The sequence below is a fragment of the Parus major genome, chromosome 9, assembly GCF_001522545.3.
Source record: "Parus major isolate Abel chromosome 9, Parus_major1.1, whole genome shotgun sequence".
NCBI lineage: Eukaryota > Metazoa > Chordata > Aves > Passeriformes > Paridae > Parus > Parus major.
In genome coordinates this window covers 86,042-104,422 of record NC_031778.1, presented here as the reverse complement: position 1 = coordinate 104,422, position 18,381 = coordinate 86,042, and the positions used below count along the sequence as shown (strand labels likewise).

Below are 18,381 nucleotides of genomic sequence, written 5' to 3'. Positions count from 1 at the left end.
TTCCTGTTACCTGTGTTTCAACCAAATTCTCTTTATTTGATCTATTTCTTCTTCCCAATATCTCTGTCTCATCAAAATCGAGGACTATTTTCCTGAATATAGACAGGACGCTGATATTAAAAAAAAAAAAAAAAGGACACTACCAACCCAGCCATCCCACCCAAATCCTGCAATTACAGATCTGGTTTTGAGTCTTCTTTGGAGCACACCTACTCCAGAAAACCAACAGACGTGTAATCATTCATTTATTCATTCACTTCTCAGAAACAGATATAAACTACATATAAAAAGTAAAATGAGGCAATAAAAATACTTTCTAAGTTATGAACAATTAAAAAAAACCAAACGTTAAAATCTTTGCCTCACATCTTTGAAACATGCCCTGGGAACATTAACAAACTGAGAATATGTGGGTATCAGCAGGTAACCTTCCATTGGGACCTTATCCTGCTAACAGAGCTCAGATTTTCTAAGTCATCCCTGGATGAAGAAGCCTTTAGCCTGAGGTCTGAGCTGGCTCAGCAGAGGCAAACACCTCTTCCCAGGTATAATCTGCCAGGTTCACTGGTTGTCGCAGCCAAGGATCCTGTGCCAGCGTGGCCAGAGTCATGCGCTGCTCTGGAGCAGGGTGCAGGAGCCCGGCCAGGAGATCCATCAGACCTGGGCAGAAACAGCAGAAGATGGCTCAGGAAGGTTGGGAATGAGAGATATGGTCTATGTTCAAAGAATGACAAATCTCCCAAACTCTGCTGCACTGAGCAGCTTTCCAAATCATCACAGAACACATTAGGGAGCATTTTTTCAGTCTTCCTCTTTATTTTGGGTGAAAAAACACTGCTTATACTTTCCCAAGAGACCTGCTCCTTTTGAAGAGCAAATGGGAAGAACTCACCTTCTGACACAGGGCGAGGAGGACTCAGGACAGCTGCCAAGGCCTCCTCCAGCTCACAGAAGGGATTCTCCCCAAGCACCAGAGTGTAAAGGGTGATGCCAAGCGACCACATCTCCAGCTCAGGGCCATGGTACCTGTTCAGAGATAATTCAAATTGCAAGTATATAGCTATATGCTAAAGAAAGTGCAAAGAAAAAGAGGGCATTGACAGCCCTTGTTTCCAATTTTTATTTTAACATAGGAAGTTTGTGAGAATTCTAAAAAGGTCCTCATGTGGTTGAGGACCTTTATCCTTCTCCAGGAAATAAAACCAACCACAGAACAGCTAACCAGTTTCTGTTGATGAGTATGTGTAACATGCACCCAAACTTCCACATATGTAAGCTGGTGACAAGAACTTACCCCTCCACCTTCTTCATCATCAGCCAAAACTGTGAAGTAAATATTTAACTGGAAGAGCAAAAACACCCTCCCAGCCCTTTCAAAACAAAAGTTATTTGGAAATAACTATTAACCATCTCAATTCCATCTGAGAAAACATGCTAGTTCCTTCACACAGTAAGAGGTGGAACTCCCAGGGTAGAGCTGCTTGCTTCACCTTTCATCTCATTCCCAGCAGGAACTTCCTCTCCTCCTTGCATTGCTTTTTCCCCCACTCCTTTAGGAGAAGCTGCCTGAAGGATCCATGGAAACAGCAGTGAAGCAGGAGCAAGATCCATCCAGGCATGTACAACCACAGCAGTGCCACCCCTGTGCTGGGGAGGCTTCCTTGTGGAGCAGCTATGAGAGCACCAGCTGCTAGCTACAGAGCTCTTGGAGAGGGAAAGAAGAGGGAAAAGAGCCAAGATTTAGGTAGCACATCCAAAACAGCAGCAAGAAAAGAATCCTTGAGTCCCAAGGAGTACAAAAATCAGTGGGGAGATGAACAAGGATCAAACTGCAAAAACAGAGGGAAACATGTAGAAAAAAGAACAGAGAAGATGAGAGTGGGAGGATACAAAGCACAGACATGCAAGAAGGTGCTATCTCCACCTCTCTGAAAGAGCAGCTTTTGCTAGAGAAAGCCTGACAACAGATTTAGAAACAACTTAGTACATATTCAAGCTTTTACAACTTGACTTCTGTCACTAGATTGCCCTACTTCGTACGCAAAAACCTTCACAGTGACTTCTGCCACTGCAGTGCCTCAAACATCGCTGCAGTTTCCTGTGGTTGGTTACTCTAGCAGCGTTCCAATGGCACAGCAGCTTGGCTTCTCCGTTCCAGCCCTGCCCACATGGGGTTTTTTTTGGTGTGATGGCATAAAAATGACGTTTCAGAGGGTGACATACGGTTTGCCAGACAGCACTTCTGGTGAGCAGTATTCAATTGTCCCACAGAAGGTATAAAATAATTTCCCAGGTTCCAGGTAGGCAGCAGAACCAAAGTCCACTAACTTAATTGTGAAATCTTCAGCAATGACAATATTTTCATCCTTGATATCTCTGTGCAGGATGTTCCTACAGTGGAGATACCCAACAGCTGATACAAGCTGGAAGAGACAGAAAGAACTAGGTGTTACTACACAGAGTCCCTGGAGAGTTGATGTGGCATCATCAACATGATGAGTCACATTTTGGTTTGTTTTGACACTACCTGAACAAGATACACATCCTAACTATGGTAACTGGAAATGGCACCAGGCCTGCCTGTAATCATTGCTGCAGTGCTCTTGGAAGAGACACTTTAAAGAGCCTTTGATGCTTTCACCTCACAGATGTGCAGGAGGAGGGGATGCTGCAGATTGTGAGCATTGGAGCTCACTGCTACAATCCTGCAAGTTACCCTGTTTTTATCCCAGCCTCATTTGGAGGGTCCTTTGGTTTCTCCAGAAGGATATTGGCGTGTTCCTTCCATGCTGCAGGATGACGAAGCATTTAAGAACCAAGTTCGGTATAAATAACATAATCACTCCTGAACTCCATTCTTTTTCCTGCACGATTCATGCTTTAATGCCATAATTAAGGATAACATGAGAATGATATCACCTTGGAGACAATCCTGACTCCTACAATGTTTTTAACAAGAAAAGCAGATGGCTGAGGGAGAAAAGTTTCTATTTATAATACAAATCTGCCTCTGCAGAGAAATGCAGTGCAGATATGAGGGAATAATTCAGCCCTACAAACCCCAGGCTAGGTTAAGGATAGGGCTGATCCATCACAAGGCTCAAGAGACACCTTTGGCTTCCATCAGCACCCCAGCTGAGGGCAGGGTGGGCACAGCAAAGGTGTGGGGGGTTACCACAGCAATTCCTGCACAACCTAGAGCAAGGAATTTACTCCAAAACTCTCCAGGGGAGATTACTTGGGGCATGCTGCTGTGGGTTAGCTCACTAAACAAAGGGCAATTCAGCCCTCAGGCAAGCTCCTGACTCAGAGGAAACTACCCTGAGTTACTTTGCGTTATGCCACCTAAAATCCAAGATAATGTCTTGATTTAAAGAGCAGAGCCCTTTACTCCTGTAACCAGTCTAAACTAAGCACTGAAGTAAGTGAAAATGTGGCCTTTTGTAGGCTTGGGGCAGCTTCTGTGAGTTTTCCTCCTTCCTCAGAGGAAATGTGACTGCAGCATGAATGGTATCTGGGTGACAGGGGCTGCGTGCTGTCCTGGTAACAGCTGAGGGGCCATGGCTCCCCAGGAAACCCTCACAGGCACTAAGTTCCTGGAAATGCTTTGTTGTTCCTAAGTAAACTTCAGCAAGGTTTCTGGAGGCAGCATTTCAATCAGCCCTAAGGAATGGTGAGGAAATATTGAGCACAACTCCCATTCAGTCCACCAGCTGATTAGCCAGTATTAAGTGACACAGAATCTTGGTTCTTACATTAACCAATTCTCACCTGCATGTAGCAATTCTGCTCTCACCTGTCTGAATATATAACTTGCTAATGGCTCATCCAAGTTGGGCTGATTATCAATAAATGCAAAGAGGTCCAGACCAGATCCATGCTTCTCCATCACCAGTTGGAAGAAGCATTCATTTTCAAATACATCTAGCACCTATAAATAAAAGACCTGTTTAATCATGTGCTTCATCCTCAAAAAAGTACCTTTTTTTTTTTTTTTAACAAAAATAACTGCTCTCCTCTGGGAGATTTAATTGGTGTATATTATAATCTTTAAAGTCTCATTTCACTGAGCACAAATGTTTCTTGGAAAGAGTACAGAATTAAAACTGCAAGCAGAATTAAATCCAAGAGGAATTCTCTTTTTGAAGGAAAAAAACCAACAAAAAAAAAACCCTCTCCAAAACCAACAACCTCAAAACAAAGAGTATAAAACACAATGTGCCCAGATTATTTGCTGAACTAGTACATGTTTAGATGTGACATCACACTCCCAAGATACACATCTTATCTTGAAATAGCTTTTTTTCTGTTAAGAATCACATCTTCAGATCAGTTTGGGGTAAAAGTCTGGAAGCAAGCAACAGTCTGCTGTCACACACCCTCTGAAACAAAGTAGGATGAACAGGCTACTTTCTTTCCTGAAAAGACAGATTCGGTACAGGACACTTCACTCCTGAAGAGGAACACCCACACCCCCACTGCATCAACTCTGAGCCACTATACCTTAATGATACTGGGGTGCTGCAGCTTCTGCAGGATTGCAATTTCTTGAGTGACCCTCCCCAGGTCAGGATCATCTACCCAGCAGTCCTCCAGCACCCTCTCCTTCCAGATGAACTTTACAACAACCTACGTAGACAACAGCACTCAGCATCACCTGCCAAAGCATGGCTTCGAGTGTCAGGTAAGTTGATTTCCAGGAAATCTGTTAGTGCCTCCTATTACTCAAGGCATGGAAGTAACCCCATGTGAATAGCTTATAGTATATTGAAATGTTTAAATTCATTTAGTCCAAAATGATACACATAAATGAAATATATTTATTGCTGCTCTGAATTCCAAAGGCTTTGACAAGCCAGCTGTCTTATCAATCAGTTACAGCACATGGGTGCAGTGGGGGGAAATGAGCACTTAAGATCCATGCAAGGGAAACACCAGAACTTGCCCTCTCAGCACCCAAAATACTTCTGAAAAAGAGGAGGTGCCATAATCTCAACACGTCTACTCCCCATTCTTGAGTCATGGTACAATAAAAATTTCGATGTTTGCTATTATCTTTAGTAACGGAAGACTAAAACCTATAGTTCTGTTAAAATTATTGTCTGCTTCTTTCAACAGGTTCCATTAGCTGCATTCATTAGTTTATTAACCCATTCTGCACCTGTTTTCTCAGCTAACATTTATACACAACATCAACGCAAATGTTTTGCTAACCTGTTTCCATTACTACAGATTTCTGTTTAAACAAAGCAAAACCCCAAACTAACAAAAAGAAGCTTTTGACAATGTAATGTTAACAGAACATGAATGCTCTAACCTTTTAGTTTTCATCCTAAATTATTATTGCAATAGAACTACAAGAAATACTTTACCTCCTGGTGATCCTTCTTGCTCCTGGCACTCCAGACAAAGCCAAAAGAGCCTTTGCCAATAAGATTGAGAGTGCTGTAATTTTTTGCATATTCTCCTTCACATGCTCTTAATCCTTCAAGATCTTCAGCTCTTCGGGAGCTGTCAAAAAGTGAAGTTGATCTGATGGCCTAAGCACAGATATGCAGGTTACAATAGCAGCAAAAAATGACCAGCCACAGAATTACATTTATAAAATTAATAAATTCTGAAAACAGACATGCAAGAATAGATGAAAGGAGTAATCTTTGGTTCTGGGAGTGAGAACTGCACTATTTGAGTATCCTGAAGTTTGGAACTGCATTTTTCAGGCTGGAAAGGCAACTAAAGGAAGCCTCACACCAGAAGAGTTACAAAATAGCAACTGAGATTTTGTCCTAATATATTAAAAAGTGGGGAAAAGAAGAAACAGCAACATCCTCTCCACCAATTCATGTCATTAATTTGAAAAACTTCTTGACTTTAGCTTCAGCTTTCCAGTCAAACAAGGAGAGAAATGCTCAATATTCAAAAGTAGGATTTCTTACTTCTCCAAGACTTTTAGTAGAAAGATCAGCCACAGACTGGGGAGAGTTTGCTAGGCTGGCAAACAAATGCTGAGTCTTTGCTACAGCTTCCTTTTGGCTCTGTGAAAGCTCTTTCACCACCCAGACACAGCAAAGTACAGTGGGATCCTGCAGTTCTGCACATTTCACCTCGAAGAGTATGCCTGTAGAGAGAGGTGAGGAAATTAAAATGGTAGAATGGAGCTGCGGTGTTGAACAAGAACGAGGAGGTTTTAGGAGAAAATTCTGAGCTCTTGATAAAAAGTCCTGAATTTGGTGAACAGCTGCTCAGTAAAGAATCATCAGAGGGGCTGACAGCAGCACAGCTATTCTAGAGGTACCTATCAGCTACCTCCAGAGTTCCCACCTCCAGCAGAGACTTGTCAGTGTCCAATTGTGATTTATTCATTTCACACTATTATTCTAGATTACATATTCAACAAGCCACTGAATGCAGCTGAAGGAGTGAATAAAATAAATTCCATTATACAATTTTAATACAATTTACAGTTTTACAGTGGAGTTTGTATTTTCTGTTCAGAAAAAGTTTTCAGGTTCACACTTTTTAATTGTGTTTTGAGAGTATTTCTGACTTCTCAGTGGGGATTAATTTCTTACCAGCTTTGTATTTTACACTACCTCACTTTCTAATACCCTCTGGGTAGACTTAAATACCATTTTTCCCTCTAGATGTTTATTCCTTCCTCTCCAACTGTGAACTTCTAAGCAGAAATGTCTGCATTCTGCAAAAGTGTGGATGAAAAGGAGCACCCTCATATGAGTTGGGGAAGGAGACAAGGTTTCACTTACTGAATTGTGAACCATCTCTGTGACAGCAATTCCCCATGTAGCTGCCTTCCAGAATCCCCCAGGTGAAAGGAGCTGCTGGATTTAGCCTGCCTTCTTGTTTCACTGGGGTTGATGTTACTTTGATCTCCGTATTGTGCTGCCTGAGGAACTGGCAGTGCTCTTCAGGCCTACCTTTGCTTTTCAGGGGATTTCTGTTGGAGTTGTCCCCCACAGTTTCTGCAAGGAATTCAGGTTTCTCAGGAAATGCTTTGGAGGATTCCTCAGAGTTTTGTAAATGCCTTCTGGTGACTAACCATCCAGAATTAGCTTCTGTGGCAACACCACTCAGTAGCTGCTCTCCTTGATGAGTGGAAAAAGCATCATTTGTCTCAACTGGCATATTGGAGTCTGCTGCATCAGAGCAACATCCTCCTTCAAGAACTGCAGTAACACCTAAAGAATTGTCTGAGTTCCCCTTGACAGCTGAGTTCCCCTTGGTATTCAGTCCCAGTACCTCAAGACCAGAGCAAATACAGTTCCATTCAGATTTTTTCACATCTTCAGAGGTTCTGGCAGTTCCTGATGCAGAAGCACTGCAGCTTGTTTCATTTCCTGAGCAAACATCACAGAGATTATTTCTTTCACATGCAAAGAAGGTCGAAGGATCGTTTAGCAGACAGTTGCCAACAACAATGTGCTCGAGGCTGGAATGTTTTGCATCACACATCGAGTTTGTTTCTGACACCTGCCCTGGAACCACGTGGCTTTTAAAGTCTTGTCTGCAGTTCAGTGCTGTCCCAGGCCACGGCTCATCCATTGTTGGTGTTCCAGGTGAATTACAAGTAACTTCAGAAGGCTTCACTGGCTCACAGGATGATGTGTTCACATGGTCTTCTAGTCTGGAACAAACAGGCAACCTGGCAATAGTTACTGCAGGAGATAGTGCACTATGACTGCTTCTCTCTGGAATCTCCCAGTCCTGACCTAAATCCCACTGTCCTGAGTAAGGTGATGTGAGAGAGCCTTGCAGGGAACATCTTTTGAGAATTATTTGATCCTGAAGTTTCCACTGTTCTATACTGTGCCACTGCTCTGATTGTGTCAAGGCAGCTTTTGGGATAAGGCTCTCTGGTGGGCTGGGAGCCCATCTGTAGCAAGGCTGTCCTCAGTACAAATACTCAAGGTTATCAGTGACATCGTGATTACAAAATAAGAAAACCATCCTACTGCACAATGCCCATTTAAATATGGTCACTATTTAAAACCTGGACCAATAGTTTTATTTCAAGTTTAAAAGCAAAAGGCAGAAAGCTGTTCCCACAGGCATCCAAAATCCTGGCAAATTTACCAAAGAACAGCAAGTACACTCAAATGGCACTTTTTCCCTATGGATAATTTCCTTCTCCAGCTTAATTTCTCAGTATAGATCATAAACCATTTACCAGCAGAAAAAAGCACCTAATACAGCATGGAAGGTGTTTTGCCAGCTGATGGGGTGAGCACAGACACCAATGGAAAGAATGATCTTATTTTACTATTAATATTGAGGCAACATAGAAGTAAAGGGATACATCTGATAAAAAGATAAGCTTATTACTCACTCAGCTTCAGCAACAAGCAAAAATAAGGAAAATAAAAATAAATAAATAAATAAAATCATTACTTGATGGTGAGGTCTCCAAGTTCACCAAAAAAAGGGGGCCAGCTTTAGAGACACAAATAAAACAGTCCAAATAACTTGTTCACCTTTTTGTGCAGAAAACATCTGGTACTAATGGCCCACTTCCCAACCAGTCAGGGCCAGGGCTGGGAGGGTTTTGTGTAAAATATTCTACTAACAAGCCTCTAGGGATATCTGTTGGGACAATTTCTTAACATATCTTACAGAAAGTTATACAAATGTCTCTACAACAGCAGGTTTGGCATTAAGAACAACTAATATAAATGTTTTGATCATCTATTTTTATCTAAAGAACCTCGATGGTATTAATAGCATCATGCTCAAGATTCATCTTGCAAGGCAATTTGGTGCTTAGGCCTGCTGTTCAGGCCTTAGAATATCATCAGGATGCTTCCAGTCCTGAAAACAAGTTCCCTCATCTGGAACAGGAAATGGATGTCTCCATCTATCAGGGGTTACTGAAGCCCATGGCACAAGGTATTTTGCAAAGATTTCTATTAATAAAAATGCAGCATAGAAAAACAATGAAGCACAGCACTTAGAATCCTTACTTACAAGTATGATACGAGAGATGTCAACCAGAGCACAACAAATGACACTATCAGCTGCTTTAAAAAGCAGCAAGAGCTGTGCTGTCATAGTCTATACCTTCAAATGGATAGTCAATACTAACTGAAGCCTAGAATTGTTAATGTGGAAGGCCTAAAATTTGACTTAAGCCATGTGCATTAGATACATACTTCTACAGAATTTCTAACCTTGTAACAGGAAAAAGACCTGGAAATGTACAAGAAAAACTAGCTGGACTTCAGTAGTGCATTACCCTGTTTTAATGGATGACCTGACCACTTATGCCAAGCAGCAGAAGGAATAACACTCAGAATTCCCCCCCAGGTAACCTGATTTCAGTGCAACACCAGCTGGAAGGAGATAAACATCCACTATTTATGATTAGTTAAGATAGAGCCTAATTACCTTCCTAAGTCTGGATGAAATATTTGGTCCCCTTTAAGGCTGGAGTTTCTGTAACTTTACAGTGGTAGGTTGTGCAGATATAAATAAAAATCTAAGGCAGGGACAGCTCAGCTTGTCTTGCAAACAGCACTCAGATTCTAAAGACAGCAAAGCATGGAAGGCCATTGCTACACCTTCCCTTATCAAACAGGTGAAAAAATCAGCTTTTGCTGGTGACTGCCCTCACAACTCTTCATTTTCCCAGGTGAAAATACAGTCTGTGAAATGCCTACCTATTAGTGGGGGTGGATGCTGCTTCAGGAGGTGAGGGAGGAGAAAAGAAACTGGTCCCATTTGTTTGTTTATTCTCATCATGTATTAATTTGTCATCTTTGTGTTGTTGCTCCAGTTTCTGCTCTTCATCTCTTGACAGAAGGTGTGCTAAAGATGGAGCCAAGAAGCTGCTCTCTGCACCAAATAGGAAACAAAACCACACCAATTTAAACTTTTATGTTTAGGCTTCAGAGGCTACAGTGATTACAAATAAACTTGGAACTGCCTTGGTCTGTCTTTTTCCTAAAGAATTTAGTATAAAAGGCTTGACTGAGGCAAAGCAGTCAAAATACAAGCATTCCACTCTACTTTGAGAAATCACCACATGAAGGAATCTATATGTTTTTGGGCTGCCAAAATTTGCTTTTCTAGCAAAGCTCTTGGGCAGATATTGGTATCATGCCTTAGCTACTTGAATTGAAGTTCAGAGCTACTTGAATTGAAGTTCAGAGGCCTAAAAAAATGCCAATAATGTAAAAAAGACTGAAATTAAAATGATCATACAGCATCAGCATTAAAAAAAAAAACAAACCAAAAAACAAATTCAAACCACACATATACAGCCCATTCTAAACCCATACAATGAAAAGGTTTGGACTGGATTTATGTAACTCACTGAAGCTGTAAGATAAAAAGCATCTAAACATGTTTGAAAGGAGATGAAGTTCTTTCTTTCCCAGTGACAACGAATCAGAAGAAAAACTTGAGTTTGGAAGATGAAGTAAACCTAGTATTATTGTTGCAGAAGGTAATGAGTGAACAAATCTAGATGTGAATCTAGAACAATCCTTTCATTAATATTGGCTGAGTGCCAACAATGCTTCCTCACTGAAGAACTGAACTACTCCTAGATGAAGGGAATCATTTCATCAAAGAATTACCTAAGAAATTGTACACTGTCACTAACTCTTCTTTGTTCCAGTGGGGTTCACTGGCTTCAGCACCATTCAGATGTGCATATCTAAGCAAGGAGAAAAAGAAAATAGGGGGGAAAAGGAGACAAAACCTGTCTAAAATGTGATACAGGTGAAAGCATTAACTGGCTGGTGTTCTCTGTGTTGGGCAGAGCTAGCTGGAAAAGACAGATATGGAAACATGAGGCTTCTTTGCTTCTGTTTATTGGTGCTGTGTTCAGAGAAGGAAATTTTTGATAAATTCTGATGCAAATTGCATCAGAGGAATATGTGATGCCTCTGATTGAAATACAGCAACCATAACATTGAATATTAGCCAGCAGCACAAGCCAAATCATAATATTATATTTTCCCCTTAAAATATTAATCCTAAGTAGCTACAGCTCTGCTGCAATACTGCCACAAAAGCCATATTTTACACATTTTAAAATACCACAGGGTCCTAGCAGGGGAGGGAGAGAAAGTGCTTGTTAAGTACAAAGCATTTTCTATTCTCACTGTAATTTCCAAATTGGATATTCAGTTTTATCTTCTTGGCAACAAAGAGAGAAGCTCAGTCTTAGGTGAACAGTTCTCTTTACCTGAGGTTATAGTGGAAACCTGATTTAAAAACTGCATGGAGGGGCAGTGCTTTTATGAAGAATGTTCTCATGTTTGCAGGTGAACCTCTTGTCTCTGCTCGTTTCCCCTTGGTTCCAGCAGCCAGAGGCAGATTTATGGCAGGCACTGACACCAGGCACTCACCTTCTGTCCCCATGAAATCACCCAGAGGAGGTAAAGGCACAGAACAGCCACTGCTTCTTTCCATGTTGTTATAGAAACCAGGGATCAGGAATGTAATGTTCTAAAACAAAGAATGAAACCTTATAAAGCTAAGCCAACTCTTACAGGATCAGGGCAAATGCTGACAATCCATGTCTGTGGATCTGATTCTCATGGACAGCCAGGCAAAAGTGTTCTGGGTGAGCAGTGCAGAACACAGAACTGTGCTTTGGGCTACTGGAAATCCACAGCACCTCCTCAGCACCGCAGGTCTCAGCAGTTCCAGCACAGCAATTTGCGTGTCATCCCACACCTCACCCACTGAACATGTGAAACACAGGGCTTTTGTGATGGCAAGGAGTGTAAAACAGCTTCACAATTCCAGTGGATATGCTGCCACATGTGTCAGTCTTCTGAGAGGTATGAACTTACCTTTCCCAGAAGATCTTTCTTCTCATAGCCAAAGAGCATTAAAGCAAGACTATCCATGATGCCACAGATGATTCCACCTGACTGGACAGTGATAAGACCACTGATGGTGGAGAAAACCACAACTGTAGCAGAGTACTGATAGCCTGGGAGGAAGCCTTCTGTCTGTGGAACCTCATCTTTCTGTACTGCTGCTTGATTCTCCTCCAGGTGGCTGACTTCCAGCTTTAAACTGAGAGGAAACATGGTGCCCTCTCTGGATCTGCCTGCAGCTCGCTGGATCCTGAGCTTCTAAATTAAAGCAAAAAAACCCAACTGAAAAAAAAAAACCTCAAAGAGAAAACCTCCAACTAACCAAATGTTTTGGGTTTGTTGCATTAAAATCACACATTTATTGCATTTAAATTACACAGGAAAGAAGGAGCAGGAAAATAAAAGGAACTGATCTTGTGAATATCAAAATGAACAACACCTGTTTTTCTAAGGATTTGGAATCCAAATAAATAAATAAATAAATAAATAAATAAATATCCTGGAGGTGAAGACCAGTCTATGAAGCAGCTTTTCAACAAATTAGGCATTCATAAGCAGGCTTCCTTCAACTCCCTATGTGCCCACTTTCGTGGCATTTGCAAGACCTGGGTATTCTTTCACTCCTCAGACAGACATGATTGAAATGGGCTAAAGAATTCAAAGGAATCTTAAAGAGCTTACAGAAAGAGCACAGTGTCTTACAAAGCTAGGATTGGAGAAAACTGTCTTTCACCAGGACAGATTCCAGTAAGAGGTCAGGGCATGGTCTCATCCCTAGTTAGGAGCTCTTCAGATAGCAGCTCCACAAAAAGGCAGCCCTTTTCCAGGGGCATCGGGCTTCTCTCTTAAAAGGCTTTCTTCTGTTATGCAAGGAGGGAAAACAGCATGCACTCCAAATGGGAAGGCTATGGAAGAATGAAGTTGGTGCTCATACTGTACCTTGGGGATTTTTTTTCCTAGAGGAGGGATCTGCACAGAAGGAATCAGGTCCTTTATGTGGAGTCCAACTACTGTTTCCAATGTTGGGTAGCCATGGAGATGAGCATAAAGGAGGTCACACGATGTAATTTTTCCCTGGGGAGGAAAATTTACAGGACTGATAAAATTTTATCTCAATTGTTAATTGAGATATGTCACTCAATGTTTTGACAATGGTTTCTGCAGTTATCTAAGCAATGGCAGGAAATTTCATCCTGCAGTCCTACATAATTCACTCAGCAAAAGCAGACACAGCACAAAACAATATTGCCGTATCACTGTGCAGGGAGCCTGCCCTTTGCCCAGGAGAGGCAGTGGTGTCCAGCACTCCACACAACTGCTCCTCAGCCAGATGATCCCTTCACAAGGGCATCCATACCCCAAAGTACCAACCCCCTGCCAAAACCACACTGTTCAAGGGTAAGCTGTCCCCTGAGGAGAGAGTGCACTTCTGTGTGGGTAGTCAAACAGGTCAAGGAGATCCACACCTGCATGCACAGCCCTGGTTTCAGGCCCTGCCATGGACATACTCCATGTTCACAAACAGCAACCTGTGCCTGCTCCCTTTCGGACACCTTCCACTCCCACACAAACTCTCACAAACTGCAATCTTGTTTGATTGTTAGGAAAACACTTACGTCAACCGTGAAGGAAACACAAGCTGAAAGTCTTTCCACTGGTTCCAACACAACCACACAATGCTGGGTGTCCTTGCTTCTTATCTGCCTCAACCAGACTGAGACAGGGATCTTCTCATTGAGGCGGCCAACAACTTCCACCTTCCCACCAGATTCAGAAATGGAGACATGACTTAGTAAGACTTAGAATGAATGCTTACTTAGAACGTATTTCAAACAGAAGTAAGATACTGAGCCAAGATACCTCCTTATCATTATTAGGAAAACTCAATTTATTGACTACTTACTAGTATTTTATGGCAACAAACAGTTTTAATGCAGAGATCAAAATGTCTGAAAATAATACACAAAATGTTATTACTTTGGTATTGTCTCTCCCCGCCTCAGGAAGTCTAAAGGCATAAAGATTTCAGAATAATAAATATAATACTCTAACGCCTTGCATTTAGTGTGAAATGCCTCTCAGAGATGTCTTATTTAAGGGATGTCCCACAGGGCTAAATGAACATTCCCCATTAGTAACACAGTCCTTACTTTCAGCTGCAAAAACAGCAATTTAATTTCTTATGGGAGGAGATTTTTCTCAGATCAGAAAATGTTTATTTATCTTATAGCCTGCAAGACTCATCCCAAGCCTTTTATGATTTTTATGATCTTGACAGAATGGGTTTATGACTTACACAGTGACTCCTATAAAGTATTTGGAACAGCTTAGAATAAGTGCCTCTGTCAGACATTTAATGTTAATCTCAGGTTTCACTGAATCAAACTTAGATCTCTGTCCCCACCCCATATCCAGCTGAGGATTCAGGAAGACAAGGCTCTGAGATACCGACAATTTCAGTTCAAAAAATAGCACCAGAAAGAATATGAACTCATTTTCCAAGGGTTCTCTAGTGACAACTCACAACAGCAGCAAAAGAAAATAATGTGGAGATTTTCTCATGCAGTTCTCTTATAAATATCCCCATTCTAGGCAAAATACCAATTCCACTCTTTTGCATTAACTATGGTGTTTTGGCACAGACATTTCACAGTATTTCAATGTCTTCAACCTCTATAATATGCACAATCCAAATTAAGATAATTTATAATATATTTTTAAGGACCAGACAATTGGGTATTTCCAGAATAGACTTTTTCCACGTTAAGCAAATTTTTTTAAATCTAATATCGCTTAAGCTCTGATTTGGTCAAGTCACAGTGACTACAGTGTATTGACAGCTGCAAGGTTCTCGTGGGCATCCCCTTAAATCATCTTCTGCCCTTTGAATTCCCACATCTGTAAACTTTTAAACCAAACAGTCCTGCAAATGACATAACTGCCAAATGACCAAGGAGATTAATATATCAGGAAATGATATACAAAATGTAAAAAAAAAAAAAAAAAATAAAAAAAAAATCCCAGACCAAAGCCTAGAAAACTGCTTTATGTGGTGGAGAATATTTCCTTGAACGTTTCACATACCACAGTTCCTGAAACCACTGTTGAACATTCAGAAGTTTCTAGGTACTCCTCACCCACTGCTTCCCATGCCTCTTGATCAGATTTGGATATCAAGTGGGACAGCTTTTGACCAATGAGTTCCTGACTACTGCACCCAAGCAACTTGCAAGCTCGGTCATTGGCCACTAGGATCTAGAAAAGAACAGGAAAAAAAACCCAAAACCTGAACAAAGAATAAAAGCTGTATGTTTTTTCAAGACCTCATCATCTCCTCAGGTTGTTGCTTTAATGTCTTATCCCTTTCTCTTGGTGAAAACAAAATGGTTTTTTTGCAATTCTGAGCTCATTATAGATTTTTATTCTAGGACATCCCTTGCCCACATATCTTTTTGGTTAAGAGGTTTTGAGACGTTGCTTTCCTTTTAGGTTTCCTGCTTTCTTTTAACTGTAAACAGTGACATCCACGGAGACAAAGCTACAAAGTTGTATTTGCAGGCAGAAGCCAGGCAAGCCACAAAACTGCATCCAAACTCAAAGGTGTGCAGTGATCACACCAGTCACTGGCACACTGGAACCTGTGCAACGGAGCAAGTCAGGACTCAGTGTCTTTAAATTGTCAGATCAAGCTAAAAAAATGGCACAGCTCTTTAAAGTTTTCAGGACCCAATTCTAGATTCCTCTCAGGTCAGGAAGAGAGAAATTCTTTCCCTCCCAAAGTAAATGGGAAGTTTACTGGAGTAGATTAACAAATCTTGTGCCACCACAAACACATTTCAGGGTTAGTACTTTACAGAGAGAAGGCCTGAAGCACATTCTGCTCTTTCTTTCTTCCCTCATGTCACTTCACAGCTGCATTCTTATAGAACCATTGAATTACAGAATGGTTTAGGTTGGACAGGACCTTAAAGACTATCCACTTCCACCCCCCTGCTATGGGCAGGGACACCTTCCTCTAGCCCTGGTTGTTCCCAGCCTTATCCAACCCAGCCTAGAACATTTCCAGGAATGGGGAGTCCACAACCTCCCTGACCTCCTTGAAAAAAGACTCAATACATCCTTGCTTCTGCTATTATTCTGTGTATTTTGCTAACTGCAACCTGCAATGGAAATAAACTCAGTCTTAAGAAGACTACTGAGCTGGAGCAGACTACAAAATGCCTTCATGCCACTCTGATCACCCTGCAGATACACAAGAGAAGAACAGTCATTTTAGCCTGCTGTCACACAACCTGCACCAGTTATGGGGAGCTTAGAGCTGCAGGTTCTGCTGCAAATACCTCTGTTGTGCTGGCATCCACGGTGAAGATGGCTTGGTTTGGGTTGCGTGCAGCAGCTGGGAGGTGCTGGCTGGATTCCTCCACAGCTGAGGTGTGTAAAAAGGAGCAAGAAGCAGAACTTCCAATGGAAGCAGAAAGAGAGGCAGAATCCCACCGAGCCCATGAGTTATCAGTTTTGCTGGTACAAATGTTACGAGCTGTCAGAGAAGACAAACAGTAAGAGCTCCACTTCTCCCCTGTGAAAACATAAAGGTCAGCAATGTTGCTGCAACAACCGTGTCAGAGGAATGAATTAAAGAAAAAAAAAAGCTGTCAACTGAAGCAACTGTCAAGTAATCACAAAATACATACTTCTAGATTTTTAAAGAAACTACAAGAAAATAAAATCAATTAAACTAAAGAAAACATAAACTTATCTTTTTCAATATGGAACACATAAACTTAGTCCATACAACTTGCCAACATTCATAAGTTTTAACCAGAGTAGTTAACTTCTATTTTTCACTTAGCAGTATTTAAAACGGTTTGAAATATCTCAAATTAAAAATGAAACAGTCATTAAATAATTGCAGTAAGAGCTCAAGCCCTTATTAAAAATTGCATTAGTTGGAAGCCACTTAATTAACTGTTCACAGTATATGACATTGAAATACCTGTGCCCACACCAATGTTTTAGGCTGCCAAGTGATTGTGCTACAATTTTCAAAGGTTTTGTGAGCACCTATCTAGTAATGTTCTCCCTATAAGCTCTCCCAGCCTGCAGTAATCCATGGCTCAGGTGTTTACTGAATAAGTCCATCTGGCAGATACTTGCTGCTGTTACTTCTGCCTTTGAGGAAGGGGAAGATCTGAAACTGCCTGAAGGCTTCATGGGAACTCAGTCTCACAACAGTGTGCTCACCAGGCAGCGATGCTCCAAGCTGACAGAGCCCAGAGAGACGACTTCTCCTGCTTTTGTTGCCACAGGGTAAGGATCTGCTTATCGTGTCAGAGTCATTCAAATGAGTAAGGACTAAGCCTGCTGATGAAGAGAGAAGGGCCCCTTCCGAGTGGCTGTAAGACTCAGCTGCCATGACCACACTCTGGTCACCATCTGCAACAGAAACAAAGGACACCGGCTCAGGCCCACAGCAGGGACTGACGCTGGCAGGTAAGGATGCATTCCAAGCCAAGTCACAACACCGCAAGTGACGGCAAAACGCTCACTGTCGAGCGTTTGTTTGCTCTGTGTGGTTATTACCCACGGGTGACTGCTGACTTAGCGTCCCTCTATGGACTATTCACTGAAAAGTTGGATTCGAGGATCCTTCTTGGTGCCTTCCAACGCAGACGATTCTGCAGGATACGTGTGACCGTCGCCACCACATTTCTTTCTGTCAGAGCTGCTGAGCACCCAGCCAGCACCCTCTCCCCATTTCTGCTGCTTTTGAAACCAAAAGCTTTGGGTAATTTGGAAAGTCACTCGCAATTTTGAATCAGCAAGGGTATCGCGGCTCCCCTTCCCAACCCCGGGTGCCGCCCGGACGCCCTCGGCCGGCGGCCCCCGCCGGGACGGTGCAGTCCAGTCCCGGCTCCTCAGGGCGGCCCGGAGAGAAGGGCAGGCGGGACTCAGCACAGCCGCGGCACCCAATGAGCAAAGGCGACGTGAGAGCGGTGCCGAGAGGGGCAAATGGGAGCCCAGCGCGGGAGGAGGCAAAACAGCTCGAGGTGCCCAGGCGTTCGTCGCTCCCGCCGGCCTCCCCTCGCCCGCCGCCGCCACACGCGGTACCCCGCCCTCCGCGAGGCAACGCGGCCCACCTGCTCCGGGGGCGGAAAGCTGCAGGTAAAAGGCCCTTCCGCAGGGCAATAGCTATTCCTCTCAAGGGTTTGTAGGCGGAAGAACGAGGCCGAAAACAGGCGACGGCGGAGGAGGAGTAAGTCCCGACCACCTCCCAGCCTCCCTGCAGAGAACTACAACTCCCAGGAGGCCGCGGGGCGCAACCGATGCGCGTGCGCGCAGGGGGGCGGCGGGAGGGGCGTTTCCCCGCCTCCTGGGCGCGCCACCTGCGGGCGATGGTCGGCAGCGCCGGGCTGTGATTGGCGGGGCGGAGGCGGGGGCAGTTTCCGGAAGGGGCGGTGGGAGGAGGAGCGATATGGCGGCGGAGAGCGGAGCGGGGCCGCAGGAGATGATGGAGGGTGAGAGCCCGCTGGGG

At 42.9% G+C, this 18,381-nt stretch overlaps 2 protein-coding genes across 14 annotated transcripts in view; one reads left to right on the top strand and one right to left on the bottom strand.

The window, feature by feature from the left end:
• Positions 1-228: 228 nt before the first annotated feature.
• Positions 229-18,162, bottom strand: PASK (PAS domain containing serine/threonine kinase). 11 transcript variants are annotated; one of them, XM_015637284.3, is made up of 17 exons: positions 17,987-18,162; positions 17,091-17,282; positions 16,190-16,425; positions 14,934-15,104; positions 13,466-13,606; positions 12,789-12,923; positions 11,820-12,107; positions 11,370-11,469; positions 9,672-9,846; positions 6,765-7,660; positions 5,937-6,118; positions 5,373-5,540; positions 4,504-4,629; positions 3,797-3,931; positions 2,224-2,423; positions 893-1,026; positions 229-660 (listed from the first exon to the last, which is right to left on the bottom strand). In XM_015637284.3, exons 2-17 carry the CDS (start codon positions 17,260-17,262, stop codon positions 497-499), a joined length of 3,423 nt encoding a protein of 1,140 aa, XP_015492770.1. In that variant the 5' UTR covers positions 17,263-17,282; positions 17,987-18,162; the 3' UTR covers positions 229-496. The 11 variants fall into 11 exon arrangements, 9 of the variants coding, with proteins under 9 accessions (XP_015492770.1, XP_015492773.1, XP_015492774.1 ...); XM_015637287.3 differs by having other exon boundaries at positions 6,765-7,642; XM_015637288.3 differs by having other exon boundaries at positions 16,190-16,386.
• The window catches only part of PPP1R7 (protein phosphatase 1 regulatory subunit 7), a 16,665-nt gene continuing 15,924 nt past the window's right edge, over positions 17,641-18,381 (top strand). Inside the window, exon 1 of one of the 3 annotated variants that reach the window (XM_015637304.2) lies at positions 17,641-18,011. In XM_015637304.2, coding sequence (XP_015492790.1) covers positions 17,819-18,011 — 193 coding nt within the window. In that variant the 5' untranslated portion in view covers positions 17,641-17,818. Of the gene's footprint in view, positions 18,012-18,243; positions 18,365-18,381 lie in introns of those variants that run through there. The other 2 variants (XM_015637301.3, XM_015637300.3) reach the window with 2 other exon arrangements.